The sequence below is a fragment of the Bos grunniens genome, chromosome 9, assembly GCF_055505025.1.
Source record: "Bos grunniens cultivar Pamir isolate PY7600 chromosome 9, Bosgru_T2T1.0, whole genome shotgun sequence".
Classification (NCBI taxonomy): Eukaryota; Metazoa; Chordata; class Mammalia; order Artiodactyla; family Bovidae; genus Bos; species Bos grunniens.
This window is the reverse complement of record NC_141173.1, coordinates 50,488,885-50,511,422: the sequence shown is the minus strand read 5'-3', so window position 1 is coordinate 50,511,422 and position 22,538 is coordinate 50,488,885. Positions and strand designations below refer to the sequence as shown.

Sequence of the window (22,538 nt, the reverse complement as noted above, 5' to 3'; positions counted from 1 at the left end):
TCCTGCATTGCAGGGAGAGTCTTTACTGTCTGAGCCACCAAAATGCCATACACTGAATGGCAAGAAGCTACCATTAATTTTTGCAGGTGTGAGAGTTATATATATACATATTTTTTAAGTCTTCACTTAGAGACAGTCACTGAAGTAAAATGAAATGACATCTGCAGGATGAGGGGAGCTTGAGAAAAGAGTAAAAATTTGGAATAATACAACATGACAATCTCTGAAGAAAGAGTGTGCATGTGTGCTAAGTCGCTACAGTTGTGTTTGACTCTTTGTGACTCTATGGATTGTAGTCCACCAGGCTCCTCTATTCATGGGATTCTCCAGGCAAAAATACTTCAGTGGGTTGCCATTTCCTCCTCCAAGGGATCTTCCCAACCGGGGATTGAACCTGCATCTCCTGTGACTCCTCCATTGCAGGCAGATTCTTTACTGCTGAGCCACCAGGGAAGCCCCTAAAGAAGGAGACCTGGCCATAAATCAACCAAAGGGAACCTGAAAAAGTGATTGAAGCCTGTAACCATCTTATTTCATTTTGAGGACATGAAGTGGAGCAACAGCAAAGTCTATGAAAGAAAAATAAATTTCAAAAATAAAAATCTGTCTCTTACATAACAGGACACTTTCTACATATTTTAATTCATGCAGAAAAAACATCAGGACTAATTATATGGGGTATTAACAGATGTGAATATTAACAAGGTACACAGGTGAATGAGAGAAGAATTTAAGCAGTGTGAAGACTTGCTCATTTTCCCACCACTTCTCTCACCATGGGAGAAAAAATTTCTTAACTATTGATAACCTTTCATTTTGTAACAGATTTGTAAATGTTGTTTAATAGAGTGTCTCTGATCTTTTAAACGTAAAAATGGGTTTAGCATCACGCCATGAGCAGCCCCAGTATCTAGCCTAATTAATAGGGCATGTGACTAACACAAGGACTAAGGTTGAAATTAGAAATGTAGAAATTCACTGAATAATGAACTTCAATTATTTTCTGGATGTTTCTTCTCAATTCTCAACATTCAATCTCAATTCCCCATTCCTAAGTGAACTCTAGAGATCTTACCCATAAAAAGAGTCTTCAGGTTCAACTTAAAAAAAAAAATACATATATACATAAAATACAAAGCTATCAGAAAATCCTCACCAGATACTGAGAATGATTTCCTTATGGCTTGGGAGATTCTGCCAAGATTCCCTTTAAGGTTTACTTAGATGGCACTCAAGGCAGATTCCCATATGGAATTACTCCCCACACAGGAGCCTGACCTGGGGGAAACTGAACAAAGCAGAGATTATTTACAAACTCCCCAAAGCACAGGCTGTTTTACATTTCTCCCACCCTGGATCTAATTCCACTGGTAAATACAGCACATATTAAGTTATAAAGCATAATTATGAAAAGGCCAAGAAATGCTACAGAGGATCAACCTTCCTGACACTGTGAGGCTGAGGCCAGAGACCAGGGGTGGCTGGACAGGCTGCCAGGGTTGCTGGTACCCAGGAGTTATCACCATCACAGAGGGAACCAGAGACAGACTGATGCCAGCAAGCGTGCCATTGCTTAAGGACATCTTACAGGAATCATCTGTGTTCTGAGGGAGAGTCTTACTGTCAGAAAACTTTTGGGCAGTTTTCCCCCATATAGGGAAAATACATAATGTGGGAGTTGCAATAGCCCTCTAAGCTCTCCCTGAAGAGTATCCTTGAAAGCAGGCCCTTAAATAATACAGATAATACTGATACACATAGGTTCTTGATGGAGTGGGTTTTTGGTTGGTCTTTATCCAAAGAGGAAGGAAATTTTTCCACGAACCAAAACAATATTTAATGGCAATCATGATAAAGTCATACCTTTTGTTTTGGCTCATATCTTGAATATGTTGGTTATGTAGTTTATACTTACTGCTTAACCCACTTGTATCTTTGTTAATTGAGAGAGACTCAACATTTTTTTTCCCAAACATTATGGAGATTCTGATAGAATAATTTTGCTTGTAGCTTGTTTAAGCCCTAGACTTTTCTTGGGATCAAATTCATTTAAAAGAAGCATCAGAACACTCACTTAGCAGGAAGGCAAAATATCATGCAAGGATGTAGCAGGCTTGGCCTCTGTCTGCCTTGGACCAGTCATCAGCATGTCAGTGTGATAATGGAGAATGAACTTAGTACAACCTGAAGACCACGCATCCAGTTACTGGAGTCACCACTAACTGGACTGAAGGAACTATTTTATGCAACCACCATTTAGACCATATTTTCTTTCACTTATTTATTTATATACATAAAGCAGACTAAAGTAAGGTAGCCTTTTGGAGTAAACCTGTCTGGGTTCTACTTTCACCTCCACCACTCACTTACTTAGCTGTGTCACTGAATTACTGTCTCACTTTCCTCATCAGCAGAGATAGAGTGCATTGGTATTTCCCTCTGTGACAGGGTCTATTCAGACTCCAGTGATAATCTGAGCTTGGTTCAATGCCTGGCACATGATGATTCAATAAATGCTTGTCATTTTTATGATGAGCTAAGGAATTTACACTTTCAAAGCACATAAGGAAAATTAAAAACCCTCTCCATGTGCTTTCCTAGAAGGTCCTACACGGAGAAAGATTCTGGTGTCTATCCTATGTGGGGCTTATAATACAGATTCCATAAGTGTTGTGAATTAAATTGGAAGTGCAAGTTATTTTGAAATGTAAAGTAAGTGAAAATAATTTTATTTTCAGAAATGGAAGCACTAAAACAAGTATTTAAAGAATCACATAGAAAAATACCTGATAAATGCTGTCGTGTTAATGGCAACGATATTTTGTGGTACTTTGTCAAAAAGCTTTATGAAATAGAAGTACCATTTCCGTTGAATTAAAAATATATCATGCAGGTTTGTTGAATTGTCTAATGGTTGACCATTTCTGGAATGCATGTGTGCTTGCTCAGTTACTTCATTTGTGTCCGACTCTTTGTGACCCCACCAGGCTCCTCTGTCCATGGGATTCTCCAAGCAAGATTACTGGAGTGGATTGCCATGCCCTCCTCAGGGGGATCTTCCTGCCCCATGGATCGAATCTGTGTCTCCTGCAGCTCATGCATTGAGGCAGATTCTTTACCCCTGTGCCACCAGGGAAGCACCATTTCTGGAATACCTCAAGGTAAATCAGAAATCCCTGGAAGGGGAAAAATACCACATTGGGTTCTATGAAAATGAAAAAAAGAGAGAATCACCTGGCAATCTTTTTTGTTTGTTTGACTTTAATTTCTAAATTTTAAAAATACCTTGAGTTCCAAAAGAAGAAGTATTCAAACTATATTTTTAATGTTTTTAAATTACAGCAAACTAAATAATCTCAATATTATAGGTTTTATTTTCCCTCCTTGGACCTTAAACATGTAACCTTTACTTTGAAATTTCTCACTTTATTTTAGCAAAGTGGACACTGAAATAGTCCCACTTAAGATGTTCTAATAAAAAATTTGAGAAAACATTCTCCAGTATCTAGTGAAAATTAGGTCCATTACTTAATAGATACTGTGCATGTGTTTAAGTTTCTATTGCCAGGTCTCTTAAAGTGTATGTGGGTGTGTGTGGGTGTGTGTTACCAAGAGAATCTAGTGCTAAACAATCTTTATGTTTTTACATTGCTAGTCTTCTTGTTGGCGGTCTGTTTTGTCCTACAGAAATTTTTCTTTCAATGAATAATTCAGACTCATATTACATATTGATAACTATATTTTAAACCAAAAAATTCCTCACATAATAAATACATTTTATGCACATTAACTTCAAATTTACTTCAGAAAGCTATTTACAATATAAATAATTATAAATGGGAACACTTTGCAAGATATCATTGACATAGCTAATATTTTCTACTTTACATTCCAAAGTAAAAGTTCAAATTACAGACTTATACTACGATGTCACTAAAAACTATACATTGCAAGATGGTATTTGAAATATTGGCAATCAGCATCTTCTTTCACAAATATAATCCTTTTTATAGCGTGTCAGTCAAAAAACAAACAAAATATTTTATCTCTTCTTTGAAGTGCCTACTCATATGTTTTACTTTTTGAAATATTTCCCTTTGGGGAAAAATAATGGAAAAAAAAAAGTTACAGTATTTCTAAAATTTTTTCCACGCCAATTTTAGTTCTTTTGAAACGTAAACACACCAGGGTTGTTGGGTGCAAATTCAAATGTGATTAAATGTGTTCCAGATCAGAAAATTAGGACAAACTCTCTACTCTATAGGCTTATGAAAGCAAAGTCCCATGCAGCAAAACTGCAATAAATAAAATGATAAAGTTTGGTATTAAATTATTAATTAGAATTTATCATGTGAACCATCAGTTTTTCAGGAGCACAGCAGAATAGAATCTTGTTACTTGTTTTACACTTGTGTTTGTGTGTATACGTATATACACATGTACTCAGCCTTTCTGCATACTGTCCTAGAGAAGGAACTCTGAGCAAACTCCTATTTGATATGAGCACAATCTCACTTTTCAAATTCAGCATTACCCGTAGAACTCTTGTGCATAAGAAATGAGCCCCACACAAAAACTCCTCTCCCCAAGAATACTTTCTATGCATGTGTCCATAGCTGTTCCGTCATTCATCTGACATTTAGCAGGAAAATGAATGTTTTCTCTACAATGCATTTCCCAGTTAGAACTAACCAATCGATTTTGCTGTCAAATTCTTATTCACAAAACTGACACTGACATGAAAGTTGAATCACTTATTTGGAGAACCACAGGATTCACAATTGTTATTAAATTATTCCGAAAACAAGATGCATCTTTCTGTCCTGTAATTTGAGTGAATGAAGGAACCAAATCTGGGCACTAAAACTTTTTAAACCAAAAAGAGCACATGGAAATGTAAGCTCTCCCACTGGTCCAGGTAAGTGACTCCCAAATAGCCAAATTCTCAATTTTCCAAATATCAGTGTTCACTCTGTCACTTCCAAATGCTACTAGCACTAATAGAATCACACAGAATATTTTAGTAACATTCGTCTCTTGAAAGAAAGAGAGAGCTACAAAATACTATCTCTGTACTCGGTCTCCTTAGCTGTAGTGTCTTCTATCAAACTTACTTGGTCTAGGTCTTGGGGAAAAAAAATCCTCTCATTTTATTTTAAAATGTCGATGCATATTTTCCAAATGATCTTTTATTGAACTGATTCTTATCCCCCATTAAAAGAGACAAGAAAATGAAGCATATTATCCTCTTCTAGAAGAGCCCATTAAAGTCTAGTTTAAGTGGAATTCTCTGCCCAGAGGCAGCATGTGGCAGCAGGGTGTACCAAGAATTAAGAATAGTACCCAGTGGAAATATTCTAGCCCTATAAAATATAATCAAGAAAGAATAAATGAGTTTTCTGTATAAACACTGAAGGCAAATCTTTACTGCATCCTGTCTTTCATATTGAGTGTCATACCAGCCCTGTGTCATATTACCCTATATCAGGCAATTACAGTTTAGAAAAAGCCAGCCCATTATATTCAGCATACTATGTCAAAAAAACTCTGTGTACACATCTAAATGTTGACCTGTAGTGATTGGGACATTAATATTATGCATCTAAAAATAATACGCCAAATCTGTAAATTCTCAATAATAGTTTTAACTAAAATTTCCCAAGGAAGATGGGGAAATACTCATTTATTTCTTTGGTCATACAAATCTTTAAGTTAGGTAGGCAGACAGGTAAAATGGGAAATAAAAATATTCCTACCATTATTAGAAAGCATGAGGTTTGTATCATCTAATGAATTGCCACATATGTACTAGTAACTGGATATAACACATTTTCATGAATCCCCAAAGTGATAGAAAAATCGTACTTCTCTCTCTCTTTCAACCAATTCTCAGCATTTAACAAAGTTATGAAAATCAAATTTTAAAACTAATTCCAATTTAAGTTTAGTTTTAAATGGGAACATACATATACACATATAGGTATTACGTTATAAAGCTGCTACCATAAAATTTTAGACCTGTAAATTATACAAATGGGTTATGTAAAACTGGATCAATCTAGCAAAAATTTAGTCAAGATGTAATTCAGTTAATTCTGTCTTCACTTAACAATATTAGTTATAACCATTTTAAAGTGCATTACTCTTTCTGAGTACCCCCTATTTGTAGAGTTCATATTTTCTTTCATCAATTAACTTTCTTTCATATAAAAATCCCACTGAAATTTCTTTGACAATGTTTTCTTTCATTTCAGTTCATTTTTCCTGATTCTTGAGATTCCATTCCTTTTATATTGATAACATCTGTCCTTAGAGCACTTTTGGTAGAACATGTATCCATCAGTAACACCCACCTGTATAGATTTATTTTCCAAAATGCACCATATTCTTGAGCTATGTGTACCTTTGAACCATTTGTCTATCTACAGAATTCAACAAAAACTTTAGCATTCCTAAAACCTTACTTCATGTTGCAAATTGATCAAAAATTCAGTTTAAGTGTTGAGAGCTTGTATAGTTCAATTTTTAGTTTTTCTTATTCTTTGAACATTTTTTAAAGTATACACTGACTGTCTCATTCACTTGCACCTTTTTCATTTACAGCACAAATATTGCTGTTTAAGAACTATTTAATTTTATGTAGCCTCCTTTTTCATATACAAACAGTATTCATCTCAGATTACCATCATTCAGATTGTCACCTGCCTCTGGACTTTCAAATAACTGTGTTAAAAGATGAAGATATAGTACCAATCCCTGAGTGCTCAAAGTCATGTTCTGCCTTCAAAATGATAAGTAATTTCTTCCAATATACCCCACCCCCTTCCATATCACATGAGTTTTAGGCAAGGGACTCTTAGGAAATATTTTCTATGAAATTTCTCTAATCACTTATGTCACTTTGCTTTGATTACTAGAGAATGGTGCATTAAATAAATATTATTTATATTACTTCTCCCTCAGTTTCTACCATCTATACCTTGGCTGAACTAGAAAGTTGACTGTAGCTATAACATGTCTAAAAAAGCCCATGGACCTGCTCGAGTTTCAAAGCATCTAGACCTCTCTGCGTGCAGAAAAGCCAGAAAGATGAGCCTTGATAACTCACATCAGATAGTTATTAACTGGTTGACAAGTTCAGTTCCAATGAACCACAGAAGCTTGGAACTTAAAAGCTGCCATCCAGATAAAGAAATGGGGGCCCAGGCATGGTGAGCGCTCCCAAAATAAGTTACAGGCAGGGTCAGAGCTGGAACTCAGAGATCTCGACATCTAGTCCACATCTTCTACTGTATCCATGAACCTAAGACCAAGTTTGTTTTTGCCGTTTATAAACAATATGGAAAATGAACACTTGGCCTGCTCCTTCAGTCAGAGAACTGCTCTTGCCCTTTTAGCCACTTGTCCATCAGCCCAAGCTTTTGTCTTAGACTCTCTCCTGAGGCTTTCCACGTGTCACATTTGCACATCTGTGCATTGACATGTGTTCGAACACTTCAAACAACTATACTGCTGTCATGTAGTACTTCACTGGTTTTCCTTAGTTTTTCTGTTGGCTTTTTTTTTTTTTTTTTCCCACTTAGCAGCCTTTTTTCCTGGTGAGTTAGTTTGAGTTTTTATTTGGTTAGTTTTATAAGCTTCCAATATGTTGATTACATCTGCTGACACTTGTTTGTTTTGAGATATCATTTCCTTTTTCTCTGCTTCTGGTCTTGTCCATCTTTACTAACCTATTTCCAATAGGGCACCCCAGGCTTTTGATGTGTGTCCCAACACTCAGTGTTTTTACTTAGAAAAACCCCTAACGCTATGTCAATGTGATCCTGTTCTTTGTCGAACTCAAAAGTAAGGTGCAAAATCACACTTCCTGATTGCTTATAATGGATACCAGGTGAAAACTCATTCTTGTATTAGATTCAGAGCCATTTCCTTAATTTATGCCTGAATCAAATGATTTGGATGGTTGAAACCACAAAGAAAAACTAGTTTATGAGATGTATCGCCCTCTTTCTTAGTTATTTGGGAATAGAAATTTCTTTCCAATGTTCTATGTGCTAGGGTTAAGGAAAGTTACCCGCTTGGGGTGTACTTATGAAATACAGTCAGTATGTGAAGTATGTACAGCAGATTGTGGATAGTGGTCTATGTGCATGAAGTTCACTGGATCATTATAATGCATTGTCATCCATCTGTCCTTTCATGTGGTAAACAAGCTCACTTAATCTACACGGGTATTTTTCAATTAAAATTTATTCTGTTTCCCATATAAATAGAGGGGCAAATCTGTGTATTCACTTTAGCTCCATTATCTATGTATAACCCTGAATGCAGTGCTCTGTCTTTGATTTCACAAGAACATATGTCAAATACCCAGTAACTTAAATTATCCATTCTAACAATCTGCGGCATTGTAAATGCTGGTAGTGGGGCATTAAATGATAAATATGTTTCAGAGATCCTTAAAGAACAAAATATTTTAGAAAAAACATCAGCTTCCATTGGTTATTATAACAGATGTTCCCTTATGTCCTTGTGCTGGATCCGGCTGCATCCTTAGATGGGAAGTTACATCAAAGTGTGAGCCATTACAGCCCAGGGAATAGTTCCTAATGGTTTCACTGTCATATAAGTGCTCCAGGGCATATCCAGTTAATGTGTAAGCATGCTTGTCAAAATACTGCCGGTGAGAGCCAAAGCAGTTTGGAGAGATGGCAGGATGGTCTCCTGGTGTCTGATGGGGAGACATATCAGAATGTAGATAATCTTTAGCTAGGATCAAACTGGATTTGGAAATGCGATCTGAATTGGGACTACTTATCCGAGACAGTGCTGTGGGACTGTTGTCATAGTCATTTTCATGGGGGCTCAGCATCTTTCCCTCTCTCTGCTGGATGTGGTCACATGGTGAAGTGTTGGCAAGAGCTGAGCTGTGGCAGACTTCACCTGTCGGTGGGGGCTGCTGGTAGTTTGCAAAACAGAGGGAGTGTTTTTTCCCAGCTCCGTTAATGGAAGCCAGTTGGTCTGGGGGCGCTTTCCTTAGCTGCAATCTGTTCTCCTCTTCTTTAATCATTTGCTGGGTGGCTCTTATCAGAGTTTCGATTTTGCTAGGTTCATGCGGGCTACTCTGAAACTGCTCAGTGCGGTATCGGTCACTTGATTCACTGGCAGACCCAGGGTCTGGAGAACTGACCACGCTCTCTTCATCCCAATGACCTCGCCCTAGAAACCAGAAAAAGTAAAAAAGTAAGTGGTCTTAAAATGCACCCCCAAAATTGCAAGTGAATTTTTTTTCCCTATGAGAAGGAAATGCAACCCACTCTAGTATCTCTGCCAGGAGAATTCCATGGACAGAAGAGCCTTGAGGGCTACATGGGTCGCAAAGAGTCGGACACAACTGAGCGACTTTCACTTTCACTTTTCTTTTCCCTATTAAAAGAAACCTTATATCTTTCTTTTTTAATATGTGCACCAATATTTGAAACAGACACAGGCGCACATGACAGAGTGTCAACATATTGTCCTGGAATTCATAGTTCTCAGTGGCTTTTAAGTGCAGATGAAGTTTACAACAAGTTTTCTAGAAGGTAAACTTGGTTCATGCACTGTGAATGCCAACGAGTGAAACAGTAAAGTATGTTTATATTTGTCCATGGATGAATATCCCTGAGACCTGTCTGACTGTAAATAATAAAGAAAATGCAAAACATTTGGTTTATGTTATTTTCTAGAGAAGTATTCTGTTGATGCTTAGAAATGCTTTCAGTTAAGATTGAGGATGAGAATAATATAGTCTGGACTATTTTCTCAATTTCCACTAAATCACCTAAAATGTTAAAATTGCTATACGTATCTTAAGTAGAGTTACAAAAACCCTCTAATGTTAGTTTTTAAACTATTTGAGGGTTAAAAATATCTATACATATTCATATATGTGTATGTGTGAATGGAGATATATATATATATGTGTGTGTATATATCATCCTCATCAAAAATATAAATATGGTCTTCCTAAATCTAGTGTTAAAAAAAAATCTCAGTTTCACACACACATAATCATATAGAAACTCTGGCATTTTAGATTGTTTCTAAAATAAAGTGAAGAATAAATAAACATTTTAAATGTTAATAATACCTATTTTGAACCAAGGAGAGAGATGGACGAAGAATGCATCCAAACCATTATTCCATAAATTAAATTATTCTCCAAAGAGTCTGAAGTCAATATAAAAAGAGAGAAGAGAAGCAGAAAGGGACCTATGAAAGCTGAAACTGCTTAATGCAGCAGAGAAGCCCAGGATCACACTAGTCATTGCTTTCCTTTTCCCTTTTCTTATTTTATATCTAATATTTCCCTCACGACCATGTAGGTTAAGCCAGGATTCTCACTTCACTTCCATTCTTTGGCAAGCAATTACCCTTTGCCCTGGGTTTCCATTCCCAGGCCACCAAACCAGAGAAATTAAAAATAAAAGCAGAAAAATAAAAAGCAAAAATGGAAACAAAGCAAACTCATTCATAGAAAACAGTCAGTGCCCGGGTGGTATTTGCAGAAGACTTTTATGGGGAGAACCACAATGTCCAGCATATTTCTCATTTGAGAGACACAGCAGGAAGAGAAATACCATGGCCACTGGATCAATCTTAGTGTCACTGCCTTTTAACGAAATGGGGAGGGGTTTCAAGACCTGCCTGGACCCAAGCTTGGACTGGACAGGATGAGGTCTCCTTGAGCAGATTACATTGAAATGGACATAGAAGAGCATTAATAACACTAAAGGTTTTAACTGCAGCGCCCATTGCTATGTGTTCACAAAGCCATGAAATAATCCCAAGGTGAAAATCCCCATGGGTTCCATATCTCACTCCATCCTCAACTCACAGAGGATACTGTGGGTTGCTGTAAGAGGATGAAGGGAGCAGTTACTAGCATTTAATGCCTAGAGGACCAGGGAAGTTAAGACACCTGTGACAGTGAGTGATAGGCCATAAAACAAAGGCAGGCCTCCCCAACAGCCCCCCCACCACCAACAGTGCCCTCACTGAGAAACCCTGCTAAAGGAGCCCCAAGCTACTCCCTGTCCACATCTGAAGCCTGAGAATACAGAAGAAAGTAAAACAGAAGAAATTTAAATGCATGCATACTGCACATTAGTAGGAATAGACTTAATTCATCTTAACTTCTCTACTTTTTTTAATGTTAAAATGGGAATCATGTTTACTTGCCTGTTCAAAATAAATGGATTAAGCAAACATCAGCAAAATCAATACTCTTCAAAAGAGCAGATTTGGTTCTTAGGATCCCATTGGTTGGAGTTTCTGATTTATAAATTCCAAGGAGAAAACTCACTGGGTGGGGTTCACTCCAGGGTCCAACTTAGACTAAGATAACCCTGCCCAGAGGTGCCAGGCTGCGCGTCAGGAGCCTGGAGCTCGCCCTTACCGTGGATCCTGTGCACCGAGGCGATGTGAGGCATGCTGCTCTCATAGGCTTCTCTGCTCTCCGGGGAGGCCTTGGTCAGGGGCAAGGCTGCGCGAGAGCCCCACCAGGGCTCCCTCCCCGCCTGCGGCGCTCCCAGGAAGTACCTGCCTGCCTCACACCGGCCGCCCTCGCAGGCCTGGGTGTGGAAATGCCTCTCCTCCACCAGCCTGGAGTGGTCGAGCGCGAAGCCGTAGCAGAGGGAGCCGCGGTCCGAGAACTGCCTGTAGGCGCACGACGCGTCGTGCTGGGAGCCCGGCCGGTCCGCGGGGTCCAGGAGCTGCGGGGAGGCCGCGTCCGTCAGGGGACTGCCGCCCCACTGGCTTTCGTGATCTGATTCCGATCTTTCCGTGGGAAATCCGGAGTACTGAAACCGAGAGGACGAGAAAATAACATTTAAAAAAAAGACCCCAAGGTCTGAAAGCATCCTTAAGGTCATATTGGGCTCTAGCACCAGGCTGGGCTCCCCTGACTTGGATCACCCAAGTCAGTCATGGTACCGCGAAGAAAATCCTTTAGGCCGCTGGAAGAAGGAGAGAAAACTAATAACAAACATGGACTGAACTAAATGCCAGGCACTGCTGGACGCACTTCCCATGAATTACTCAACATAATTCTTACAAGCGCTTCAGTGAAAATATTTGTTGTTGTTTAGTTGCTAAGTTGGGTACAACTCTTTTGGGACCCCTGGACTGTAGCCCGCCAGGTTCCTCTGTCCATGGGATTCTTCAGGCAAGAACACCAGAGTGGTTTGCCACTTCCTTCTCCAGGGGATCTCCCTGACCCAGAGATGGAACCCACATTTCCTGCATTGCCAGATGGATTCTTTACAGCTGAGTCACCAGGGTATCCCAAGTGGAGATACTAGTAACCCATTAAATGGGTAGGTAAGCTAAAGCCCTAGAAGGGGAAATGACTTGCCCAAGATGACAGGATTAGCAGCTGGCAGAGCCAGAATTCAAACCCAGGTTCTCCATTGCTACACAAATGGTAGTGTCAAAAAGAGAGTCCAAGAGAGCACCATATTTTTTAAAAATACTTATTTGCTTATATAATTGGCTGTGCCCCCGTGTTTGTTGTGGCAGACAGAGTTTTGGCCACTGGGACCACCAGAGGAAGTCCTGAGAGCACCATATTTTGCTCCTGTTGACTTTTCACATTTTTTCTTACATAAAAAACAAAAGAAAAGCAAGGTTTAAGGCTTCACACTGGACTGGTAACTCTCTGAGAGTCATGCTGGATACAGGGCAAGGTAGTTAATAAATACTTAACCTAATTCAGTCTCAATGTGACTTTGGGAAAGTCTTGTCCCATATAAGTTAGCCTGTTCACTAGGATGTGTTTCTTGCTTTCTAAAGTGAAACTTCAAATATGCACAGGCTCGTCAGGATAACATAGCTGCAGGCAAGGCTGCACCTCTGTGGAATCACACTGCTCACGTGTTGCCAGAGTATTTGGTCAGGTGTTTTAAAGAAAACATAAAAGGCCAGAGGACCTCCCCAGGAGGTGAGGTTCCTCAAGGGCCATTAAAATCAGTAATATAATCATTTCTACCAGGTTTTGGTCACCTAATGCTAAACACAATTCTTAGTACCATAGAGAGATTGCTGCTGCTGCTGCTAAGTCGCTTCAGTCGTGTCCGACTCTGTGCAACCCCATAGATGGCAGCCCACCAGGCTCCCCCATTCCTGGGATTCTCCAGGCAAGAATACTAGAGTGGGTTGCCATTTCCTTCTGCAATGCATGAAAGTGAAAAGTGAAAGTGAAGTCACTCAGTCGAGTCTGACTGTTAGCGAACCCATGGACTGCAGCCTACCAGCCTCCTTCGGCCATGGGATTTTCCAGGCAAGAGTAGTGGAGTGGGGTGCCATTGCCTGCTATAATAATAGACTTTATTTATTGGGAACTTACTGTGTGCCCAGCAATATGCTAACCCTAACCACTCACAATATATTATATAAATGAATCCTTATAACCACTTGGACAGTAACATAGCTCCATTTTATAGATGAGGACACTGCATCACTGAGTTTTAATAAGATGCCACAGCCATCTCACAGTCTATCTGGTTTCAAAGCCTGCTTTTATTCTTCCATGGTAAGGAAGAGAAGAGAAAGAAAGGATTCAGTGTTAGAGAGATTACCAGAAAAGTGGCTGAAACTGCTTTATAGGTGCAGGAATCAAAATACAAGTCCAGTTTGCATTTTCTTTCTCATCCCCAAGAAGGAGGGATGGGTATGTGTGGTGGGGCGCGGGTAAGGTGGGAAGGAGGTTGAGCAGGGAGGTAGGGATGGGGGAGGCACAGGGACAGGAGAAATTCCCAGGCTCTATTGTTCTTCATGTCACACGCTAGTTGAGCAAATGTGATCCCTGATGAGGGCTTATAAGGACAAGTCAAACTCTCCCTTTTCTCCTAGGCCCACCCTGAACAGAAGAAAGAATCCCAACCCTCCCCAACTCTGTGCAAACAGGCAGCTCCACCAGGGAGATGAGGTACAGAGGTTCCTCCGGGGCTACTCCATAGCACACTGATAAATATCAGGACAGAGTTCCAGATGATTCCAGGGTTAAGATTTTTCCATGGCTATTTCTACCGTTAATTTTATTATTTTCTGAATGTACATATGGACTATTGCCATATTCCATCAGGACAAAAAAAAAAAAAACAGAAAATTTAACTTCTTTCCTGCAGGCCTGTAGGGTGGACATATCATGGCACCCCAAGCTCCGTTTCTCCTACGCACGTCCCCACCTGCCATCTGCCTTTTCTCCCCCTGAACACCAGCCTCTCATTTCACCAAGCAGGGGCTGCCACCCTCTCTCCTGACTGAGTGGGGACCAGCGTGCTATCCATTTGCCCTCTGGTAGCACCATCCACATGCTTGCTAGGAAAAATTCAAGATCATCGGTACTATTCCACACTAGGAATTGCCCAGACTCTGCTTGTTTTTATAAAAGTATAAACCAGGCCTATTTCTGAAGTGCTCCAGTCAAGACTTTTGAGCCCTGCTGAGAGGAGGAAAAGCCTTCCCTGAGTGTGTATGGGAAAGTGCTGTTGGCGCAGCAGAGAAGAACATTCTGTCCTTCGCTGATAAAGAAAATTCAACATGAGGCAACCCTGGTGTACGTGAGGTACACATTTCAAGAGCACCTGAAGAAGAATTTGACAGAGAAGCCTCTTGTCGATAATCAGGAAACCACAGCAGCGCAGGCACTGACCTTCAAGCAGGCGGGAGTTGGGTGGTTCAGTTAGACTGAGCCCTCCCACTGCTTTAGAGGGTATGGAGGAAAAGCCAAGCCGTAAACCTTTGTTTTATAAGACAAGGCCTATAAACTTAAACCTGAGTGCACCATCAAAACTGGGAGCCGTGGACTTCCCTGGTGTTCAGTAGTTGAGACTCTGCATTGCCACTGCAGGGGGCACCAGTTTGATTCCTGGTGGGAAATTAAGAACCCTCATGGGACAAAAAAAAAGCCCCCCAAAACAAAAAACGGTAAGCCATGTCCGCCCTTTAAAACAGACCATACTTCATTAACACTACAACCCTGTAATTTGATCTGAAGTAGTTCAGTTGTTCATGACATGTTTAAGGAAAGAGAGAGGGCAGAAAGAGAGGCAGGCAGCCAGGCAACGTATGCCGCCTGTGAATGAGTGCTATAGATGAAGCCTCCTGGTCTCCCTGGCACCTACATTTGCTACTTAACCACATGTACAGTCACAGGCAACTGATTTAATTTCTTGGGTCCTAACAGGAAAAGCTGAACCAGGGCTGGGGCCATTTAATGGAAGAGGCCCTAGGGACAGAGAGCCAGGAGACTTGGTTCCAGATCCATTCTTGATAGTAACTCTCGGGGTGTGAATGCGTGCTGAGTTGCTCCAGTTGTATCCGACTCTTTGCGACCCTATGGACTGTAGCCCACCAGGGTAACCTAGGGAAAATTTATCTTTCTTAGCTTCAGCTATAAAATGACATATCAGGTTAGGTTAGTCCTTGAACTTTTCTTCCAGCTCTAATATTCTTCATGATAAGACAATTATTTGGTATCCTTTCTAGTGTTGAAACACATGATCCCTATGCCTGTTCCTGGTCCTGTTGCACTTATTTAAAGTAGATAATTAGAACTATAATACAAGTCCAAGAATTTTTATTTTCATGGTTATAAGAAGAAGGCTATTATGTCAGTCATAATTTTGCTCTAATGTTAATTCCCCCCCCCCAAGTATCTCATAACACAAATTTTATAGGTATTATGAGGACTTTTGGTCAATAAATCATTCCATTCTAGAGGCTTCTGAGTAGGAAGGATAATAGCATCCATTTGAATCTGCATCTCTTCACACATCCTCCCCCAAGAAAACATAAAGTTATCAAGGAGCACAAATTAAACCTCACATGACCTATCCTATCAGCATTACTAGGAGGCAAGGAATATGCCAAATTTCAAATTTCTTATAAGTAAAAAAAAGAAAGTCCAGCAGCAGTTGCTATGAGCCTGTGGGTACAGAGAGTAAGGTACAGAGTGGTTTAAGAAACTATGTGAAAAAAAAAGAGAGAGAGAGAGAGTGGGGAGAGAGAGAAAGGGATTGAGGACATAGGCAAAATGAAGAAAATTATCCTTAGGAAGAAAGAGCTCAATCAATGCCAAAATATGAACACAAGTCAATATTTAGTAGCTCATAGCACTGACCACAGGTAAGGAACTCAAAATCAAGCAAAATCCAGAACTCCCAAACTCAACAATAAAACACTAAAATGTGTGAAAGACATGAAGAGACATTTCACTCAGTAGATAAAGAGATGACAAAACATGATGGAAAATTCAAACAACTAAGAAATATTATCACATACCTATTAGAATGGCTAAAATAAAAAAATAGTGACAATACCAAATGACAATACAAAGATGAAGGAAAACTGGCTCATTCATGCAATGCTGATAGGAATGTAAAATGATATAGCCCTTCTGGAAAAGAGCTTAGAAGTTTCTAAAAAGCCTAAATGTGCAACTGCTATATGCAAAACTGGACACTTTTTCCAGATAAATGAAAATTATATTCATTTAAAAATCGATACATGAATGCTTATAGCAGCATTTTTTCCCACTTCCAGGTCCTCTGTAACCATTCTTTTTCTTTTTAAAATTATTTTTAATTGTGGTAAAATACACATAAGAGATACCCCATGTCCAAGGGAAGAGAAGCCCTAGCAAGATGGTAGATGCAGGAGCAGTGGCTGCGCAGTGCTCGAGTAACTGTGAGGAGATGCCCCACATCCAAGAACAAAGGAGAAGCCCCAGCAAGATGGTAGGAGGGGCAAAATCGCATTTAGAATCAAACCCCATTCCTGCCAGAAATGCTCAGAGGGCTCAAACAAACCTTGTGTACACCAGAACACAGAGACCCCACAGAGACTAAGACAGAACTGTGTTTGAGCAACTCCTGTAGAGGTACGGGTCAGCAGTGGACTGCTTCAGGGGCAGGGGCTCTGGGTGCAGCAGACCTGGGTAAGGCATAAGCCTTCTTGGAGGAGGTCGCCATTAACCCCACCATAGAGCCACCAGAACTTACACAGGACTGGGAAACAGACTCTTGGTGGGCACAAACAGAACCTTGTGTACACCAGGACCCAGGAGAAAGGAGCAGTGACCCAACAAGAGACTGACTCAGACTTGCCCATAAGTGTCCAGGAGACTCCGGCAGAGGTGTGGGTTGGTGGTGGCCGGCTGCAGGGCTTGGGGCACAGAGTGTAGCAGTGCATGCATGGGACCTTTTGAAGGAGGTCCCCATTATTTTCATTACACCTCCACCATAGTTAGGCCCCAGGTAAATAACAGGGAGGGAACACAGCCCCACCCATCAACAGAAAATTAAAGATTTACTGAACATGACCCTGCCCATCAGAACAAGACTCAGTTTCCCCTTCAGTCAGTCTCTCCCATCAGAAAGCTTCCATAAGCCTCTTATCCTTCTCCATTGGAGGCAGACAGACTGAAAACCACTATCACTGGAAACTAACCAAACTGATCACATGGACCACAGCCTTGTCTAACTCAATGAAACTATGAGCCTTGCCGTGTAGGGCCACCCAAGATGGACAGGTCATGGTGGAGAGTTCTGACAAAATGTGGTTCATTGGAGAAGGGAATGGCAAGCCACTTCATTATTCTTGCCTTGAGAACCCTAGGAACAATATGAAAAGGCAAAAAGATAGGACACTGAAAGATGAACTCCCCAGGTTGGTAGGTGCGCATGATGTTACTGGAGATCAGTGGAGAAATAACTCCAGAAAGAATGAAGAGACCGAGCCAAAGCAAAAACAACACCCAGTTGTGGGTGTGACTAGTGATGGAAGTAAAGTCGATGCTGTAAAGAGCAATGTTGCATAGAAACCTGGACTGTTAGGTCCATGAATCAAGGCAAACTGGAAGTGGTCAAGTAGGAGATGGCATGGGTGTACATCCACATTTTAGGAATCAGTGAACTAAAATGGACTGGAATGGGTGAATGTAACTCAGATGACCATTATATCTACTACTGTGGGCAAGAATCACTTAGAAGAAATGGAGTAGCCATCATAGTCAACAAAAGAGTCTGAAATGCATGACTTGGATGCAATCTCAAAAACAACAGAATGATCTCTGTTTGTTTCCAAGGCAAACCATTCAATATCACAGTGGTCCAAGTCTATGCCCTGACCACTAATGCTGAAGAAGCTGAAGTTGAACGGTTCTATGAAGACCTACAAGACCTTCTAGAACTAACACCCAAAAAAGATGTCCTTTTCATTATAGGGGACTGGAATGCAAAAGTAGGAAGTCAAGAAACACCTGGAGTAACAGGCAAATTTGGCCCTTGAGTACGGAATGAACCAGGGCACAGACTAATAGAGTTTTGCCAAGAGAATGCACTGGTCATAGCAAACACCCTCTTCCAACAACAAAGAGAAGACTCTACACATGGACATCAACAGATGGTCAACACTGAAATCAGATTGATTATATTCTTTGCAGCTAAAGATGGATAAGCTCTATACAGTCAGCAAAAACAAGACCGGGAGCTGACTGTGGCTCAGACCATGAACTCCTTATTGCGAAATTCAGACTTAAATTGAAGAAAGTAGGGAAAACCACTAGACCACTCAGGTATGGCCTAAATCAAATCCCCTACAATTATACAGTGGAAGTGAGAAATGGGATTAGATCTGAAAGACAGAGTGCATGAAGAATTATGGACAGAGGTTCACAACATTGTCCAGGAGGCAGATATCAAGACCATCCCCAAGGAAAAGAAATGCAAAAAGGCAAAATGGTTGTCAGAGGAGGCCTTACAAATAGCTGTGAGAAGAAGAGAAATGAAAAGCAAAGGAGAAAAGGAAAGATATAGCCATTTGAATGCAGAGTTCCAAAGAATAGCATAAAGATAAGAAAGCCTTCCTCACTGATCAATGCAAGAAATAGAAGAAAACAATAGAATGGGAAAGTCTAGAGATCTCTTCAAGAAAATTAGAGACACCAAGGGAACATTTTATGAAAAGATGGGCTCAATAAAGGACAGAAATTGTATGGAAGGCAATGGCATCCCACTCCAGCACTCTTGCCTGGAAAATCCCATGGACGGAGGAGCCTGGTGGGCCGCAGTCCATGGGGTCGCTAAGAGTCGGACACGACTGAGCGACTTCACTTTCACTTTTCACTTTCATGCCTTGGAGAAGGAAATGGCAACCCACTCCAGTGTTCTTGCCTGGAGAGTCCCAGGGATGGAGAAGCCTGGTGGGCTGCCATCTATGGGCTCGCACAGAGTCGGACATGACTGAAGCGACTTAGCACCAACAGAAGCAGAAGATATTAAGAAGAGGTGGCAAGAATACACAGAAGAACTATACAAAAAAGATCTTCATGATCCAGATAATCACAGTGGTGTGATCACCAACCTAGAGCCAGACATCCTGTAATGCAAAGTCAAGTGGGCCTTAGGAAACCCACTTGAACTATGAACAAAGCTAGTGGAGGTGATGGAATTCCAGTTGAGCTATTTCAATTCATAAAAGATGATGCTATGAAAGTGCTGTACTCAATATGCCAGCAGATTTGGAAAACTCAGGAGTGTCCACAGGACTAGAAAAGGTAATACAAAAGAAAGGCAATACCAAAGAATATTGCAACTACTACACAATTGCACTCATCTCACACGCTAGTAAATTAATGTTCAAAAGTCTCCAAGCCAGGCTTCAACAGTACTTGAACTATGAACTTCCAGATGTTCAAGTTTAGAAAAAGCAGAGGAACCAGAGATCAAATTGCCAACATCCTTTGGATCATCAAAAAAGCAAGGAAGTTCCAGAAAAATATCTACTTCTGCTTTATTGACTATGTCAAAACCTTTGGCTGGGTGGACCACAACAAACTCTGGAAAATTCTTAAAAAGATGGGAATACCAGACTACCTGACCTGCCTCTTGAGAAATCTGTATGCAGGTCAAGAAGCAACAGTTAGAACTGGAGATGAAACAACAGACTGGTTCCAAATAGGGAAAAAAGTACGTCAAGGCTGTATATTGTCACCCTGCTTATTTAACTTATATGCAGAGTACATCATGAGAAACGCTGGGCTGGATGAAGCACAAGCTGGAGTCAAGATTGCTGGGAGAAATATCAATAACCTCAGATATGCAGATGACACCACCCTTATGGCAGAAAGTGAAGAATTAAAGAGCCTCTTGATGAAAGTGAAAGAGGAGAGTGAAAAAGTTGGCTTATAGCTCAACATTCAGAAAACTAAGATCATGCCATCTGGTCCCATCACTTCATGGCAAATAGATGGAGAAACAGTGGAAACAGTGACAGATTTTATTTTGGGGTGCTCCAAAATCACTGAAGATGGTGACTGCAGCCATGAAATTAAAAGACGCTTTCTCCTTGGAAGGAAAGTTATGACCAACCTAGACAGCATATTAAAAAGCAGAGACATTATTTTGCCAACAAAGGTCCATCTAGTCAAAGCTATGTTTTTTCCAGTAGTCGTGTATGGATGTTAGAGTTGGAGTAAAAAGAAAGTTGAGTACTGAAGAATTGATGCTTTTCAACTGTGATGTTAGAGAAGACTCTTGAGAGTACCTTGGACAGCAAGGAGATCCAACCAATCCATCCTAAAGATCAGTCCTGGGTATTCATTGAAAGGACTGATACTGAAGCTGAACCTCCAATACTTTGGCCACCTGATGCAAAGAACTGACCCATTGGAAAAGACCCTGATGCTGGGAAGGATTGAAGGCAGGAGAAGAAGGGGATGACAGAGGATGAAATGGTTAGATGGCATCACTGACTCAATGGACATGAGTTTGAGTAAACTCCGGGAGTTGGTGATGGACAGGGAGTCTTAATTGCAGCACGTGGGATCTAGTTCCCTGACCAGGGTCATTCATACCTGAGGCCCCTGTCACTGGGAGCTCAGAGTCTTAGTCACTGGACCACCAGGGAAGTCCCTGAGATACCATTTCTTAACCATTAGATTATCACACATTCAAAAGCTTGAAAATACTTTGCTTGGCAGAGTGTGGGCAAACAGGTACTCTGTCCCACCCACAGCTCATGGAAATGCAGACTGATAACAGCCTCTATGGAAGAGAATTTGGCAGCAGTTAACAAAAACTGAAATTCCGCACTGCTAAGAAGCCACTACACCAAGCAATATATTGATACACTGAGTAGTAAGGTATAGGTAAAGAGGTATTATACATGGAACCTACTCTAAGCTGGTTCAGAAAAAATAAAAAATGAGGGCAGATGGGAAAAGAGAAAGAGAATATGACAAAGCAAAAATGGCAAAATGTTAAGCTGTAGTGAACCTAGGTTTATTAGGCAGAAATACTTTACTGTCCTTGCAACTTTTCTTTATGTATGAAATCATTTCAAAGTTAAGATGTTGTGTTTCATTTCTGTTTGTTGGTTTTTTGGCCCCACCATGTGGCTTGCAGGATCTTAGTTCCTTGACCAGGGATCAAACCAGAGCCCCTGAAGTGAAAGAATGAAGTCCTAACCACTAGACTATCAGGGAATTTCCTCAACATAAGTATTTTAAAATAAGAAAATCCTATATAGCAAAATATTTCATTTTTATAGAATGATTAGAGATAAGACTATTTGTTTTAAACTTTTTTTTCTGAAGAAATAGACACATGCTCTGATAAAGCTATAATTTAATTAAATATCTTTGTTTTTATTACTGATGATTAATATTTTGTGCATAAAAATATTATTTTAAGTTATGAATTAGGGAGTCCAGTAGAAACAGCATTCAGATCTGAATTCAAATATGGGTGGACCCTGATCTACTATCATCCAACATGACTTGTTCTGAAGATCACCTCCTGTGGGCTTTGACTTTTCCATCTGCAGAACAGGAAGAGACTGCCTGCATTATACCATCACAGGGAAGATCAAGTAAATAACATGCATCGAAATACTCTTAAAATGCAAATGTTACAGATATATATGTAACATGCAAATTAGAGGTCCCCAACCGCTGGGGCCACAGATCAGTAGTGGTCCTTGGCCGGTTAGGAACCAGGCTGCACAACAGGAGGTGAGCGGCAGGCACAATAAATGCAATACACTTAAATTATTCTGAAACCATCCCCCACTCCACCCCGGGTCTGTGGAAAGACTGTCTTTCATGAAACTGGTCTCTGGTGCCAAAAAGTTTGGGGACCTAAAGGTCCTTAATCAATGATTTTCTTTTCAGTAGAGGAATAGTTATACCACAATCTTGTAAAAATGATTTTTTTCCCTAGATTATATCATCTGAAGGTCATATTTTCAGTTCCATCCTATAGGCATGTCAGAGATAAAACACATAGGTTAAAGAATAAAGAAATCAACATCTCTTTTGGAGAAAACATCTCTTGTACACTGCTGGTGAGAATGTAAATAGGTACAGCCACTATGGAAAATCATAAGGAGGTTCCTCAAAAAATGAAAAAATAGAACTACCATATGATCTAGCAATTCCACTCCTGGGTATACATCTGGAAAAAATAAAAACTCTAATTCGAAGAGATACACCT

The 22,538-nt window shown here is 40.3% G+C and overlaps 1 protein-coding gene across 2 annotated transcripts in view; it reads right to left on the bottom strand.

Moving 5' to 3' along the window:
• Positions 1–7,613: 7,613 nt before the first annotated feature.
• SIM1 (SIM bHLH transcription factor 1) overlaps positions 7,614–22,538 on the bottom strand; it is a 70,087-nt gene continuing 55,162 nt past the window's right edge. The window contains exons 11-12 of one of the 2 annotated variants that reach the window (XM_086316377.1): positions 11,441–11,843; positions 7,614–9,219 (exon numbers count right to left, since the gene is read on the bottom strand). In XM_086316377.1, coding sequence (XP_086172503.1) covers positions 8,489–9,219; positions 11,441–11,843 — 1,134 coding nt within the window. In that variant the 3' untranslated portion in view covers positions 7,614–8,488. The remainder of the gene's footprint in view (positions 9,220–11,440; positions 11,844–22,538) is intronic. The other variant, XM_086316378.1, reaches the window with a different exon arrangement.